The sequence below is a fragment of the Panthera leo genome, chromosome E2 (assembly GCF_018350215.1).
Source record: "Panthera leo isolate Ple1 chromosome E2, P.leo_Ple1_pat1.1, whole genome shotgun sequence".
In the NCBI taxonomy this organism is placed as follows: Eukaryota; Metazoa; Chordata; class Mammalia; order Carnivora; family Felidae; genus Panthera; species Panthera leo.
This window is the reverse complement of record NC_056693.1, coordinates 24,617,925-24,633,146: the sequence shown is the minus strand read 5'-3', so window position 1 is coordinate 24,633,146 and position 15,222 is coordinate 24,617,925. Positions and strand designations below refer to the sequence as shown.

The window sequence follows — 15,222 nt, the reverse complement described above, 5'->3', positions numbered from 1 at the left end:
AACCCATTGACGAGTTATTAAATGAAGCCTGTACAAATGCAGAGAAACCTATTTTTAGTGTTTATATACTTGAGTCTAAAAGCTGAGTTCAGGGACACTGAAATTAAACATCTCACTGTTTTGTAAGTCTGAATAAAACTCAGTTTGAGCTAATGTGTTTAAAAGAAACCCTGTGTTAAATTCAAAGACAATTATTTGAGAAATAAGAAGTTAGTTGAATTATAAAATATTTCTTTTGCTTTAATTTTTTAAAAGAGTACTTTTAAAAATATTTGGCTTTATTCTAAGTTCCTATAGTAAAAGACACTGGGCTAAACTAACAGAATTATCTCAGGATGTTTTGTCAAGTTCTTGTCCTTAAATCTTATTTGACAAATAGATAAAAATACTAAACAATTAATATTGGTGGTGCATAAAAATTTACTAATTACTGAAACACAATCTTCTTCTAAGAAGAAGAATTGTCATATTTTTATAGGGAAAAACACATTACAAAAAATGTAACTTAACTATGCAACCCACATAGTATTCAGATTTCCACTAGGTGGTACTCTAAGACCAGGTAATTTTCTTGTATTCATGAGTGGTAATTTAATAGGCAGTGCTGCAGTAAGAATAAAATTAGAACTTGCACTAAAAAAATAAATTACAGAAGGTGATTTTTTTTCCCTGTGTGAAAGATGATTTTGCTACATAAGGTAAGGCAGTAACCCTTTACATTTTCGTGGAACCCAAATAGATTTGGTAAATTTCTCTTGATTTACATAGTAAATAATAAGTAAAAAACATGTGAAAAGTATGGTTAATGGTTCCTCCTGGTTTAGAATTATGTGTGATTTCTATTTAGCCTTTCCAGTTTTTCCATCATGCATTTCCTATTTTCCCATAACGTATTCAATAAAATGCCAGAATTTCAATAAGCTTGCATATTTTCTAGTTTTGTTATGCTTGCTCTTAGAGAGCAATGATTGGTTTTGATTGAAGTGAAATGTAATGGTAGGTGAATAATGTGTATCTAGCAAATTTGATCTTTACTTGGAAAAGACTGTATTCTGATTTGACAGCTTTACATGTTCAAACAACAAGAGATGATTTACATATTTACCTTTTACATCCCTGGCAGATAAGAAAGTGTAAGGGAGGAATTGTTTTAAGTTATGGAGAAGAAAACTATGGTACTTGATGGGGAAACTGGAATGTTATCAAATATAGGCAGACTCTTTAAAAAGGTCCCTGGGCAAAGAGAGGAGTAGCGTTATGAACATGCAGGATTTAAAGGGAATCAAACCATACTGTCTTGATTTTGCACTGTGAGGTAAATATTTTTCCTTTTTAATTCAAAACGCTGTACTTCAAAGCTTATGGGTCTGAGACACAGATGTTGGTTCATTGCTTCCAGACCACAAAGTATCACTTTAATGAGAAGACATAAGCTGATTGGCATGGATATTGGAAATGCTAAGAAATTTATTTTAAAATTTGAGTCTTAATATTCATAACTTAATAGACCTGATCAAGCAGTCAGTGGTTTGGTTCCCAATTTTTTGTTTGCAAAGTGGATTTCTAGAATATCTTTAAATGAGTATGGATTAATCAAAGCAGACAAAATCCTTGCTTTTCAAGCTTCACCTAATTCATTTACTTGAAAAGTGGAAAAAATTATTTTTTATTCATTTTAAGTACTGTTTGAATGTTAACTGTAATTTCATGTAAATTTGTTTAGGATGTGGTTCTGTTTTTCCCCCCTATATAATTTAGAGCATGACTAAGATAGAAAAACATCATCTAAGGCAATAGTTTTCAACCTTGACTGCACATTAGAATCCCCAAGGAACTTTTAAAAAAAAACAAAACCTCTCTACTTCTGGAGACCAATTTAATTGGTCCGAATGGGGACCTGAGCATTTGTATTTTTAAAAGCTCCCCCGTGATTCTAATATGCAGCCAAGGTTGAAAAACTCTAGCCTCAGGCATAGCTAGTCAATATACTTTTAAGTGAGAAATAAAGCAATTATTTTAAAACACTAGGTAATGACAGTAATATTGCAGTTTATTTTCAAATCCATTAATTTCATGTCCATTAACTTGACTGTACATTCATAAATTATTTTATTGCATCTAGAAATACTTTTTGTTCTGTCTATATATTTGTGAAGATATACAAACTAATAATAAATTTTAAGTACCAGTAAGGTTGTCCAGTACAAGGTTATTTTGTTTCAATCACTCTCTAGTTTAGTAATGGCAGCTTTATATTTTTTTCTGAGAATCTCAAAGGCTTATGTTTTTGAAATACTGTTATAATCTTCCTAAGGGAATATTCAGCATAATTTTTTGCTGTAGGGCTTTAAATGTGAGGAAGGACTAGATGACTTGAATCATTTTTATTTTTCAATCTTATAAATATGGTCATCTTCGACATTGTTATGAAACTACTTGAGATACTTCCTTTCCCATCCACACTCCCAGATTGCCCTCTGACATTCACTTAAGATTTTGAATCTAATATATGAGAAAATAATTTTTATTAAATAATGATTACAAATTGTGAAACATGGACTTTCAGTGTTTGTAAATAACAAATGCTTGGATCTAAGAATAAAACCCAGCAACTCCCCAAAGCAAGAAAAGCTAGTGACTTTAATAAAGTGATCCTTAAAACTTTCAATAGCTTCCACTTATAATAGAGTGCTATTCAGAAAGACTTAACATGTACTGAGTTATGTATTATAAAATGCTTTTCTTCCTGGTCTTTAAGGACTAAATGGGCTGTTTTAATGATAGGAAAATATATCAGAAAGGCAGTGGATTTCAATTTGCTTTTAAACTTGCAGGCATTATGACATCCTTGAAGATCGAGTTCCTTCAGGACTTATTGTTGATTACCGCAATCTGTTGTCCCAATGTGAGGACAGTTACAGGAAATTTTTAAATCTGAGAAGCAGTTTGTCAAATTGTAACTCCGATTCCGAGCAGGAAAACATCTCCATGGTTGAAGGGTTAAAATTATATTCAGAGATGGAACAGTTGAAACAAAAGCTAAAACTCATTGAGAATCCATTGTTGAGGTATGTGTGTCTTTGTTATTCTTAGCTAGTTGGCATCTTTTCTAACCAGCTATCTTACTGAGAACTGATAGGTCTGTTGGTTTCTCTAAGATACGTGTTTGGTTATCAGAAGAATTCGAATATCCAAGCAAAGGGCATTCGTCCAAATGGTCAGAAGGTCACACATGTGGTCTCCTCCACCATGATGACTGGTCTGCTTCGGTCTCTGCTCAGGGACAGGCTTTGTCAGGAGCCTTGTAAGGAAGAAACAGAAATTCAGGTAAAAGGAGTTTTTTGCTGCAGGTGGCTTTTTCTCTTCTAATTCATGCCAGGTTTTCCTGAATTCTACAAAGCGTTTATAGGAGCTTCCCAGAGTTGATTTTTTGTGAAATGGGTAGTAGTGAGAGCCCTGCCTTTCATAAGCATTAGTCACTTACCAAGCACGTGTTGGGTTCAGTGCAGTAGCTGAGGATATATTTTTTTTAAGTATGTGGTTTTGGTACTTTGAAAGTGAAACATGAGAGTACCTGGAGTGATATGTAGGTTGCTTTTGGGGGTGTATATTTGCAATATGTTGTTGTTTTCTAGTTCCATAGTGATCCATTGTCTGCTATAAATGCCTGCTATGAAGGTGACACTGTGATTGTTTGTCCTGGCCATTACATGGTACATGGCACATTCGCCATTGCTGACTCCATTGAGTTGGAAGGTGAGTCCGGAATATCATGAGACCAAACTCTCTGGCATGATAATGCTTAAGAAAACAGTAAATCACTGATCTTGTTGAAACTCCAAGAATATGATTAATTCTATTTGATTTCAAATGAATTTCCTTAAAATATTTTGAGTGTTTAGGAGAGCCTGGGTGGTTCAGTTGGTTAAGCTACTAACTCCTGATTTTGGCTCAAGTCATGATTTCACAGTTGTGAGATTGAGTCCTGCCTTGGCTCTGTGCTGGCTGCTTAAGATTCTCTCTCTCCCTCTGCCCTTTTCCCACGTGTGCCTGCCTGCCACATGTGTCCTCTCTCTCTGTCTCTCAAAAAAAAAAAAAAAAAAATATATATATATAGTATATATTATATATATATATATATTTATATTTTATATATATAATATATTATATATATATATATATATATATATATATATATATATATATATATATATATATATATATTTAAAGTGTGTGGGACATTGACTCAGTGTTTGAGCAACTTGAGGTATGATTTTTTTGTGGCATTGTATGTGTTGGGAAAACAAGAACATAGAGAAAAAAAGACCATTACGAAGAAGCATATTTTCCAGAATGTAGGTGGTTTATGGAAAGGAAATTTCATTTCTAGAATAAAAATTTTCCCTAGGAATATTTTTTAAGGTTTAGTATTTTTTATTTCCTGCCTACTCTTAATTTCTTATATGTTATGGATGTGTTGATGCATGGTTTTTGTTTTAAATTTAACGTATTTCTGCATAGGTGCAGGTCCAACTTGAAAGTGGACCAAAAATCTTTATCTTATTCATTCTTTAAACTTGCTGAATGTCAAATTCTACTTCGTATCTTGACCAAAGTATACTTATGAGAACATTAATGTTGAAAGATTCTATTAAAAATAGCTTTTTAGGCTGTCATAATCTTATTGTACATTTAGAGTGATTCCTAAATTTAGGTTACTTTACAGTTGTTCTTCATGGTCCTGTGTATTTCCATAACATATTAAATTTAGATGCACCTGTTCAACTATTTACTAAAAAAGCTTCAAGTTAGCAATAAAGCTTGTAATGCAAAAAATCATATATCATTTTGGGACTTGTGCAGCTGTTCACAAACTGCTTAAGCTATGCTCTTTATCTTTATCTTGTCAAAACTTCTTAATGGAAGCAAGGCTGGGAGTTTAATTTCCTGCTGTTCACTAGTACATCACTTTACCCCCTTTTTTGTTTTATGTAGGTAATTTTTGTTCTTTCTCTTCTCCAAATATTTGATATATAATAGATGTGTGTATATAAATAACACATCTGCAGGATAAATCGCTGCAATAAAAACACTTTATTTTTTAGCATAGTGAAAATAGCATTGATATTATAGATTGTATGGTGGATAGCAGTTCTTCCTAGGTTGGTGAGGAAATTATTAATGAAATTGCCAAAGTGTCATAAATAACCATATAGATATCTGAGGATTAAGTGTAAAAATGACTATAGATTTACTAACAGGGGGCATTTCTGAGAATTTGGGGAATGAGGTGGTATATCTAGTGTGAATATATGGAGTACCTGTTCATGCGTAAGAAGATTAAGGCTAATCTGATACCTTATCTGACTGATCTATAGCTAACACTTATCACAAGAGATATATAATTGAGTACCTACTATGTGCAGGGTGTTAACAGTACCTATAGTAGGGTTTTTCTTTCTTGTTTAGTACATTTGCTTAAATGATGGTTTTATGTTTTAAATTGCTAAGAATATGTAGCTTGTTAATGTAATAAGCTTAATTTTTTTCCTCAATATGGCAAATTTTTTTAGTTTTTAATTTTTTTGATGATAAACATAATGGTTATCGTAGAAAATGTTCCAACTGCAGGCAAACACAAAAGAAATCAGAAAGAGAAATTACTTACAATCCAATCATCCAGAGTCCACCACTGGCATTACCCCCAAGTATGGAATCCTCTTGTATTCTTCTTCAGTGCCCCCAAAGGCTTGTCTGTGTCCTTTGAGTACAGAAAACTTTATTGGTTTTGCCTGTTTAATGTAGTGACTGCTTTCATTTACTCAAACAAAGGCTCATCTTAGACATTGAGACTTAGTTCTTACAGCTTTTTCTATGTGATTCCATTTTATGATGAAAGTCAGACAACTTCTCTAGTTTTCTGACACTCCAGGTTTTGTAAGCCCATTCAGAGGTCTGGCCTGCATTATTAGTTTGGAATTTGTAGAGCTCCATTGTTTTTTATTGGTTCATGAGTAGACCTGTTTTTTCAATAAGTGAAATTGTTTTAAGTCCATCTGTCAGGTTCTAAGTCAACCTGTTTAAGAGAATACTAAAATTTAAAAATCTTGAGAAATGCCTAAGACTTTTCAAACCTAATTTGTATTAGAATAATAGGATTTTAGAGTGGGGAAAAAAACTTTTAAGGGTTAAATGCATTTTTAAAACTTTTTGAACCAGCTGTGAGTATTTAGGATTATTTACTTTTATATAGCAGTTTTGTAAGCAAATTTAGTGCTGACCTGGTCTGAGATGGTTGATAGGGTAGTCTTCCTGATAATGGGAGCAAACTGAGGAGTTGTTATAATTAAAAATTGTATACCCTGGTTTAAATTAAACAAGATATGTGAGGAGATAATTAGATTTTACTTAAATGCAACTTGGTTGACTGGTCTCAAATATCATTTGTGGTCATTTGAAATAGAGAAATCTACTGTAGCAATTTTGTGTTTAGACATTTCCCCTCAAGCATCTTGAACACTCTTGCTCTCTTCCTTAGGATATGGTCTACCAGATGATATTGTGATAGAAAAGAGGGGCAAAGGAGACACTTTTGTGGATTGTACAGGTGCAGATATTAAGATCTCAAGCATAAAATTTATTCAGCATGATGCTGTAGAAGGAATCTTGAGTAAGTATCTGAATATTTCATGTATTATTTTGTTCCAGGAAGGAAAACTTTACTTTCCCTGGAAAATGCAATTTAATAAACTTACTTTTGAGTATATGGAAGACTGACTAATTATTTATGTACACATAACATGATGACTTAGGAAGCTTACTCTAAAGTAAAAAATAGTTGTCTATTCTGAAAATTTGTTAGTTTAATATTGGTTTCTTTGTGATCATTTTTTTCTTTCAAACATTCCAATATTGTGGTCTGTGTTCTTTGTTTTCGATTAGCCCTAAACTCAATGCAGCTATTTTCCCATTGTGCTGGTATTTGTTTCCTAGGATCTGTATTCCCTTTCTAGAATTGGTCTCCTTTTCTTCTCCCTTCCAGGATACTCATGAAAGTTACTTTCTGATACTTTTTTGGTAATGAAAAGTGCTTTTTAACTTGGTTTTACGTTTCTGAGATCATTCTTTTTTAAAATGCTGCTTTTAGATTTTAGTCATTGTTTTGTAAATTATGAATTTGTAATTCCAATAACAAAGTTTACATGGTGGCTAGTGAAATATTTAGACCACCTAATGTCAGCTCTAGACCATTTCTAATATTGGAAAACACACATTACTTAAAGCATTTGATTGCATGTTTTCATTCTAGTCATTCATCGTGGTAAGACCACATTGGAAAACTGTGTGCTGCAGTGTGAAACTACAGGAGTCACGGTGCGAACATCAGCAGAATTTTTAATGAAGAACTCAGATTTATATGGTGCCAAGGTAGGATAATCTCTTATCTTTTGGGAAAGAAGTTTAGGTTTAAGTTCTAAATAAGTAAAATGTGGGACCAAGATGTAAAGATGTACACTCCCGTTCTCTTTCCTCAAAGAAGTTCAGACACTTATATACACTAAATCAGCCAGAGTCAATTGTGTAAGGAAGAAAAATAAGAAATCTGACAGTTTCTCTAGGATAGCTTTGAGATTTAGACCCTTCACATTTATTAATTTTACAAACAGTTTTGTAGCAATTGAAGCTCAGTTGCTCTTTTTAAAAAAAAAATTTTTAATGTTTATTTATTTTTGAGACAGAGACAGAGCATGAGTTGGGGAGGGGCTGAAGGAGAGGGAGACACAGAATCTCTGAAGCAGGCTCCAGGTTTTGAGCTGCCAGCACAGAGCCCGATGTGGGGCTCGAACTCATAGGCCACGAGATCGTGACCTGAGCCGAAGTCGGACACCCAATTGACTGAGCCACCCAGGCGCCCTGAGTTGCTTTTTTTAAATGAGACTTTTTATTTTGAGATTATTGCTGAGCTAACGTACTGTTGTAAGAAATTATACAGAATGGTCCTGTATGTATACTCTGTACTAGTTTCCCCATAATTGTAACATCTTGGAAAACTGTAGCACAACAGGATAACATGATTCAGTCGAGTATTTCCATCACTCCAAGGATCCTGCATCCTGCATGGTCCTTCAGACCTCTTCCTTAATCACTGGCAAACTTTAGTCTCTTCTCCATTTCTATTATTTCGTCATTTCAAGAATGTTACATAAACATAATCATACAGAATGTAACCTTCTGGGATTGGCTTTTTTCACTCAGCACAGTTCTCTGGAGATTCATCCAAGTTGTTCCAGGTGCAAAGTGTTTGTTCTTTTTTTACTGCTGAATAGTATTCTAGCATATTCCAGTTTGTTTAACTGTTTACCCGTTGAAGGATATCTGTTTTTTTTTCCAGGTTTTGGCTATTGTAAATAAAGCTGCTGCAAACATTTGTGTACAGGTTACTGTGTGAGCACTTTTCATTTCTCTGGCGTAAATGCCCAGGAGTGCACATGGTAGCTACATGTTTACTTTTTTTTTTTAAAGACACGGCCAAACTTTTCCAGAGTAGTTACACCATTTTACATTCCCATCAGCAGTGTTTGAGTGGTATAGTTTCTCCATATCCTTACCAGCATTTGGTTTTTAAAATTTTAGCCATTCTGATAGGTATGTGGTTTTACTTTTCATTTACCTAGTGGTTAATGATATTGAACATTTTTTTAATATTCTTACGTGCCATCCTTCTCTTCAGTGAAATGTCTGTTCATGACTTCTGCCCATTTTCTAATCGGATTATTTTTTCTTTTTTACTGTAGATTTTGGAGAGTTCTTTTTATATTCTAGATACTAGTCCTCTGGTGGGTATTTGGTTTGCAGATTTGTATGCTAAACTGTAGCTTGTCTTTTCATTTTCTTCACTTGGGCTTCTACAAAGAAAAGCTTTAAGTGTCAGTGAAGTCCAATTTACTGATTTCCCTTTTATGGGGTAGTGATTTTGGTGTTAAGTGTAAGAACTCTTTGCCCAGCCTTAGATATGAAAGATTTTCTTCTATTTTTTTTCCTAAAAATTTCATAGTTTACATTTTACATTTAAGGTCATGATCCATTTTTTGAGTAAATTTTGGTGTAAATATGAGTTTTACATTAAGGTTAATTTATTTTTTTGCCCATAGATGTCCAGTTGTAACCACACCATTTCTTGAAAAGGCGGTTCTTCCTTTGATAAATTGGTTTTCTACCTTTGTCAAAAATCATCTGGAAAATTTGTGTAGGTCCATTTCTAGGTTCTCCATTCCATTCCACTGATCTGTGTACCTGTCCCTCCACCAATATCTGCTACTGTATGTTGAGTCTTGAAATCTGATACAGTGATTCCTCCCACTTTGTCTTTTCCAAAATGGTTTCAACTATTCTGGTTCCTTTGCCTGTCAATATAAGTTTTAGAAAAATATGGTCTCTGTCTACAAAAAATCTTGGTGAGATTTTGATAGGAATTCTAATAAAACTGTATATCAATTTGGGAAGGATGGACATCTTTTTTATGTTGAGTCTTCCAATCTTGTGAACACTCTGTCTCTCCCATTTATTTTCATCTTTGATTTCTTTCATCAGCATTCCATAATTTTTAGAATACAAGTCTTGTATGTGTTTTCTTAGATTTGTATGTAAATATTTCATTTTTAGGTGATTATAAGTCATCTCATATTTTTAATTTCAATGTCCATGTGTTCATTGCTAGTATACAATTGACTATTGTTTGTCACATATCCTGTGACCTTGCTGACTTTTCTTATTAGTTCTAGGAATGTTTTTGTAGATTTCTTGGGATTTTCTACATATCATTTGCAAATAGGGACAGTTTTATTTCTTCCCTTCTGATCTGTATGGTTTTGTTTCCTTTTTTTTTTTTTTTTTTTTTTTTTTTTTTTGCTTTATGGCACTGACTAGAACTTCCAGCACTATGCTGAATAAGAGTGGTGAGGGTGGACATCCTTACTTGTTCTTCTTGATATCAGGGAGAATGTATTCAGTATTATACCATTAACTATAAGGTTAATTATAGGCTTTTTGTAGATAATCTTTATCAAGTTGAGTAAGTTCTCTATTTCTGTTTTGTGATAATTTTTGTAATCACTGTGTGTTGATGTTTGTTAGATGTTTTTCCTTCATCATTTCATATGATTACATGATTTTTCTTTTTTGGAAGAAACAAAATGGTGGGTTACATTAATTGATTTTCAAATTTTGAACCAGTTTTGCACCCCTGGAATAACACAATTTAGTCATAGTGTATATTTTTTAATATATTGCTGTAATATATTTGCCAATGTTTTGTGAGGAATTTTTACATCTGTATTCATGAGAGATATTGGTCTGAAGTTTTCTTTATTTGCACCATCTTTGTCAAGGTTTGTTATCAGGATAATATTAGCGTCATAAAATGAATTTGGAAGTATTCCCTTCACTAATTTGTATTAATTCTTTAAATGTTTGGTAGATTTTTCCAGTGAAACCATCTGGGCCTGGAGATTTCTTTTTTGGAAATTTTAAAATTATGAATTCAATTTCCTTAACAGTTATAGGGCTGTTCAAATGACTTATTTCATACTGAGTGAGTTAACAGATATGCTGATAGGTTACAGAGCTCCTGTGGATGGGTGCCAGGTCAGTGGTGAAGGGCTTTCCTGTTTGGTGGCAGTGGCATCAGTGACTCCTGGAGCACCAGGTGTTATATGTACCACCTCCCACCTAGCCCGTTAGGCCTCACACCAGCCTGGGGGGGCAGGTGACCATTTCTTCTGCTAAGTTGTCAAATTTACAGGTATAGTTATTTGTGGTATTCCCTTAGTCTTTAACCTTTTGATGTCTTCAGGGTCAGTGCTGGTATCTCATTTCATTCTTGATATTGGTAGTTTGTTATAGTCCTATTGGTCCCTGAGGCTCTGTTCACTTTTCTTTTTCAGTGAATTTTCTCTGTGTTGTTTAGGTTGGGTAATTTCTACTGTTCTATCTTACTAGTTCACTGATTCTTTCCTCCTTGTTTTCCTTTTTGCTGTTGAGTCCATCCACAGAGCTTTTTATTTCAGTTATTTTTGAGTTCTGAAATTTCCATTTGGTCTTTCATATCTTCTGTTTTTTTCACTGAGACTTTCTATGTGCGCCTTTAATTTTTCATTTAAGTATGTTCATAATTGCTTCTTAAAGCCTATTTATCGTGGATGCTTTAAAATCATTGTCAGCTAATTCTAACATCTCTGACATCTTGGTTTTGGCATCTATTGACCATCTTATTCAGTTTGACATCTTCCTGGTTCTTGGTATGACAGGTGATTTTCCATCAAAACCTGGACATTTTGTACTACATTATGAGAGTCTGGATCTTCTGTTTTAGTTTAAGTGACACCCTTACAGGAGGGGATGGGATGAAGGGTACTGCTGGTGGAAGGAGGTAGAAGCCCAGGTTCCCTATTTTAGCCTCCACTGATACCTGTTTCAGTGGGATAGCTCTTTGTTACTGCTGGGAGGGGATGGAAATTCTGGTTTCCAGCATGGTGCCCACTGACACTGTGGCCCATGACAGTGGCCTTGTTACCACTGAGCAATGGTGAAAGTCCAGACTTTCTACCAGGCCTGCTCTGATACTGCTCTAGTGGTGAGAGGGAGTGGCATCTTGTGACTGTTGGGTGGGAGTGTGTAGTCTCCAGTGATGCTGCTAGGGCCTTGTTATTGGCTGGTGGGGATGCAAATCCTGGCTTCCTGCTTGGCTTTCTCTGACACCACCCCATTGGGAGAGTTGGGGTGCCTGGTTACAGCCTCGAGAAGGTGAAAGTCTGTTCTCTCCTCTTAGCATTTGCCAACATGGGGATGGGCCACTATTTTTGTCTGTGGCGTTTGACTGGCATAGAGCTATAATTATCTGAAAGTCTTCTGTCTTTCTAAACTGCCTGGTCCTTTGGCTAGAGAGTTCAGGCTTTTTGGAAGGCTTTACTGGTCTGTGTCTTGTGTTTATGGATTGCCAGATTCTTCAGCTTCATGTCTGGGGAAGAAAGCCCAATTGGAAGATTTTTTTTTTTTACCTAGTAGAGAGTTAGATTAGCCATCTAGCCATATGTGTTCTTGTATCCCCAAAAGGGCAATTAATAATAAATATTTTCTCATGGTTCACTACTACTCTTAGAAAAAAACTCAACATATATGTGGTAGGTGTCTTATAAATGGTTAATAGCAGCTCTTCTTCATGTATGATATTGTATATTAAATTATTCCCAAAGTGATTTCTTAAATAACTATAGAGGTTTGAGTAAATTATTTTTACTTCCCAAAGTGCTTAGTATAGTTTTAGGAAGTAAATTATTCCTGTTACTGTTACTTAATTGGTACCATGTGGTCTCAAGGGACACTGTGAAAGAATTGTGCCATGCATGGATCTTTCTGGTTACTTTGTTTTATTGAGTCACTTGAATTGGTTGCTAATTTTAACATGTGTGTAGTAGTGGAGGCTATTAATTGTTTAGCTCATAGAAGTGATTTTTAGGTTATGTTGGGATGTTTTAAAACTAGTGTGTTTTTAAAAATATCAGGTCTTCTTTCTATACTTAAATTGCAATATTTTACTAGACTCAAATACGATTCTCCAACTAATTTAGTATCTCAGGATGATCATTTTGAATAAATGCAAAATTGTTAAATATTTTGTTTTTTTTTTATTTGGCAGAATCAGAAAACTGACTTATCCAGAATGAAAGGGAGTGGAACAATAATCAAGTGTTGATCATCTTAGCCAGTGTTTTGTGTGTGTCTCTGCATGTGGTTTTTGAAAGTGATAAATGATAGACAACTTGCTGGAAATGGAGCAAATAGAAATGTTGATTAGAAATATCTAATAAAACTTTCTGTAAAACACTTTATATTTACACTGTGTTAAGGTTTAAGAAATGATTGTAATAAATCTTCTCTTGTAGTCCTGCCTTAAAATACTGATTGTGATACCTTGAAATGTAACTTGTAGGGTGCTGGTATAGAAATATATCCCGGGAGTAAGTGCACCTTGAGTGACAATGGGATCCATCACTGCAAGGAAGGGATACTCATCAAGGTGAGTGTACCTGCTAAAACACCCTCTTTCCAAAGGTTAGAATGGTTTCATCTAAGAAATAATTGTGTTTTGTTAAATTCCCAAGTTGAGTTCTATTGTTTGGTTTTGAAAAGCACAAACAGTACATACATCTTAATAATCATCTTGATATCAGTAGTTGGTGACTGAGGGTCTTTTGTGAGAATACTTTGCTATCTATAGATCTGCAGAAATGACAGAGGAATGCTGTGTCATTCAGAGCTCAGACTGTGCTACAACATATTAATAAGCATAGCTTTCTACTTTATTTTTAGAATAGCCTGAAAACAGTGAGAAGATTTTTAAAGCAGGCAGTGTTGAATGTGACAGTTCCTTAAAACATTTGTTTTCAATGTCACAGGACTTCTTAGATGAGCATTATGACATTCCCAAAATATCCATGGTGAATAATGTCATACATAATAATGAAGGTTATGGTGTTGTCTTGGTGAAACCTACAATCTTCTCTGACCTGCAAGAAAATGTCCAAGATGAAACTGAAGGTATATTTTATTTAGTGATTTTTAAAAATAAAAATGTGATCCTAGTTTACTTTATTTCAGCATAAAGCTCTTATTAAGGATCTGAGTCTTCCTCTCCTTAACAAAGATAACTGGCATATGCTTGGACTCTGAGATAGAGAAACTTGGGAAGGCTGTAACATTGTAGACTCTCAGGGTGAAAGAAACTTTCAAGGTCAACTAGTTCACCTATTCATTCAAAACCCTGGTGTGTGGTTTCTGTGGTCCTGCAGTTCTCTTCTTATCATGCTTGGCTTTCTGTGCATTTATAGAATAAAGCTGAGCATATGATAGAAATGGTAGCTCCTGCTGACGTTTGTTAAGGATGGAGGCAGAGAAATGCATGTGCCAGATTGAAGGCTGCATTTACTGGAGGGGATTGTGGAGTTTGTCTCTATTTTTTATTGGCAGAAGTAAATGCCTCCCTGTTAACTATCTTTCTTGGCAGGAAAACTGAGCTCAGTAGGAAATTTGTGACTTTTAAGCCATGACCCAGATTACTGTGAAATCTTAGGGATTATGCATTGGCATGGATGAGGAAAGTAGTCCTCGTCATCCATCAGGATACAGTCTAGTTATCTGTGAGTTCTTTTTCTTCTCACAGTTATGTAGGTCAGAAGTCCAGGTGGGCTTGGCTGCATTATGTGCTTAGGGTCTCAGAAGGGTGAAGTTAAGGGGAGTGGGCTTTGATCTGAGAGCTCTGAGGGGGAAATCTGCTTCTGAGCTCATTCATATTGTTGGCAAAATCCATTTCCTTTAGGTTGTAGGACTGAGGTCTCCATTTTTTTTTTTTTTTTTTTTTTTTTTTGCAATTGCCTGAGGATTGCTTCAGCTTCTAGAGGCCACTGTCCAGTCCTTGCCCCCATAACCTCCTCTATCTCAGCAACTGTCCTCAAGAGAAACTTCCTTAAGGCAAATTTTGTTCATGCTTCAAATCTCTCATGTTTTGAATTTCTTCATACTTTCCTCTTCTTCATCTAGCCAGAACAAAACCCCAACTTTTAAAAGGTCCAAGTGATTAGATTAGGGACACCTGAATTATTTCCTTAGAGTCAGCTGATTAGTAACCTTAATTACATGTGCAAAATCCTTTTGCCACTTAACAATCCCGAAAGTAACACCAGGGGGGTGGGCATCATAGGGGCCATCTAGAATTCTGCCTCTCAGTAAGCACTCACTTCTAATGCTGGCATTAGCTGCTAGAAGGAGTGTTCCTTTGGGAATAGTGGCACTCTTACTAATCTTTGTGTCTATCTCCTAACACTGTGCTTATAGTAGGTAGTCAATATCCAGAAAGGGTCCGTTGAGTGAATGAGATTCTAGGATAAAAATAGAAAATAATTCAAAATTGGTAATCCTGTATGAGGGTCAGAAAGTCTTGGTACAAAGACTAAGACAACTGCTTATTGAAATACTTATGGCAAAGGGTTCATGGAATCCAGTCAGATGACAGCAGGAATCCTTGGCAGTAAAAACTTAAAAGCTTTAATTAGAATATAGAAATATAGGGGCACCTGGGTGGCTCAGTCGGTTAAGCATCCGACTTCGGCTCAGGTCATGATCTCGTGGTTTGTGAGTTCGAGTCCTGCGTCAGGCTCTGTGCTGACA

At 34.9% G+C, this 15,222-nt stretch overlaps 1 protein-coding gene across 2 annotated transcripts in view; it reads left to right on the top strand.

Moving 5' to 3' along the window:
* Nucleotides 1-15,222, top strand: part of SHCBP1 (SHC binding and spindle associated 1) — a 61,383-nt gene that overhangs the window by 16,036 nt on the left and 30,125 nt on the right. For both annotated transcript variants that reach the window (XM_042919922.1, XM_042919921.1), the window contains exons 6-12: nucleotides 2,835-3,068; nucleotides 3,159-3,327; nucleotides 3,636-3,756; nucleotides 6,539-6,670; nucleotides 7,310-7,428; nucleotides 12,989-13,075; nucleotides 13,455-13,596. In XM_042919922.1, coding sequence (XP_042775856.1) covers nucleotides 2,835-3,068; nucleotides 3,159-3,327; nucleotides 3,636-3,756; nucleotides 6,539-6,670; nucleotides 7,310-7,428; nucleotides 12,989-13,075; nucleotides 13,455-13,596 — 1,004 coding nt within the window. The remainder of the gene's footprint in view (nucleotides 1-2,834; nucleotides 3,069-3,158; nucleotides 3,328-3,635; nucleotides 3,757-6,538; nucleotides 6,671-7,309; nucleotides 7,429-12,988; nucleotides 13,076-13,454; nucleotides 13,597-15,222) is intronic.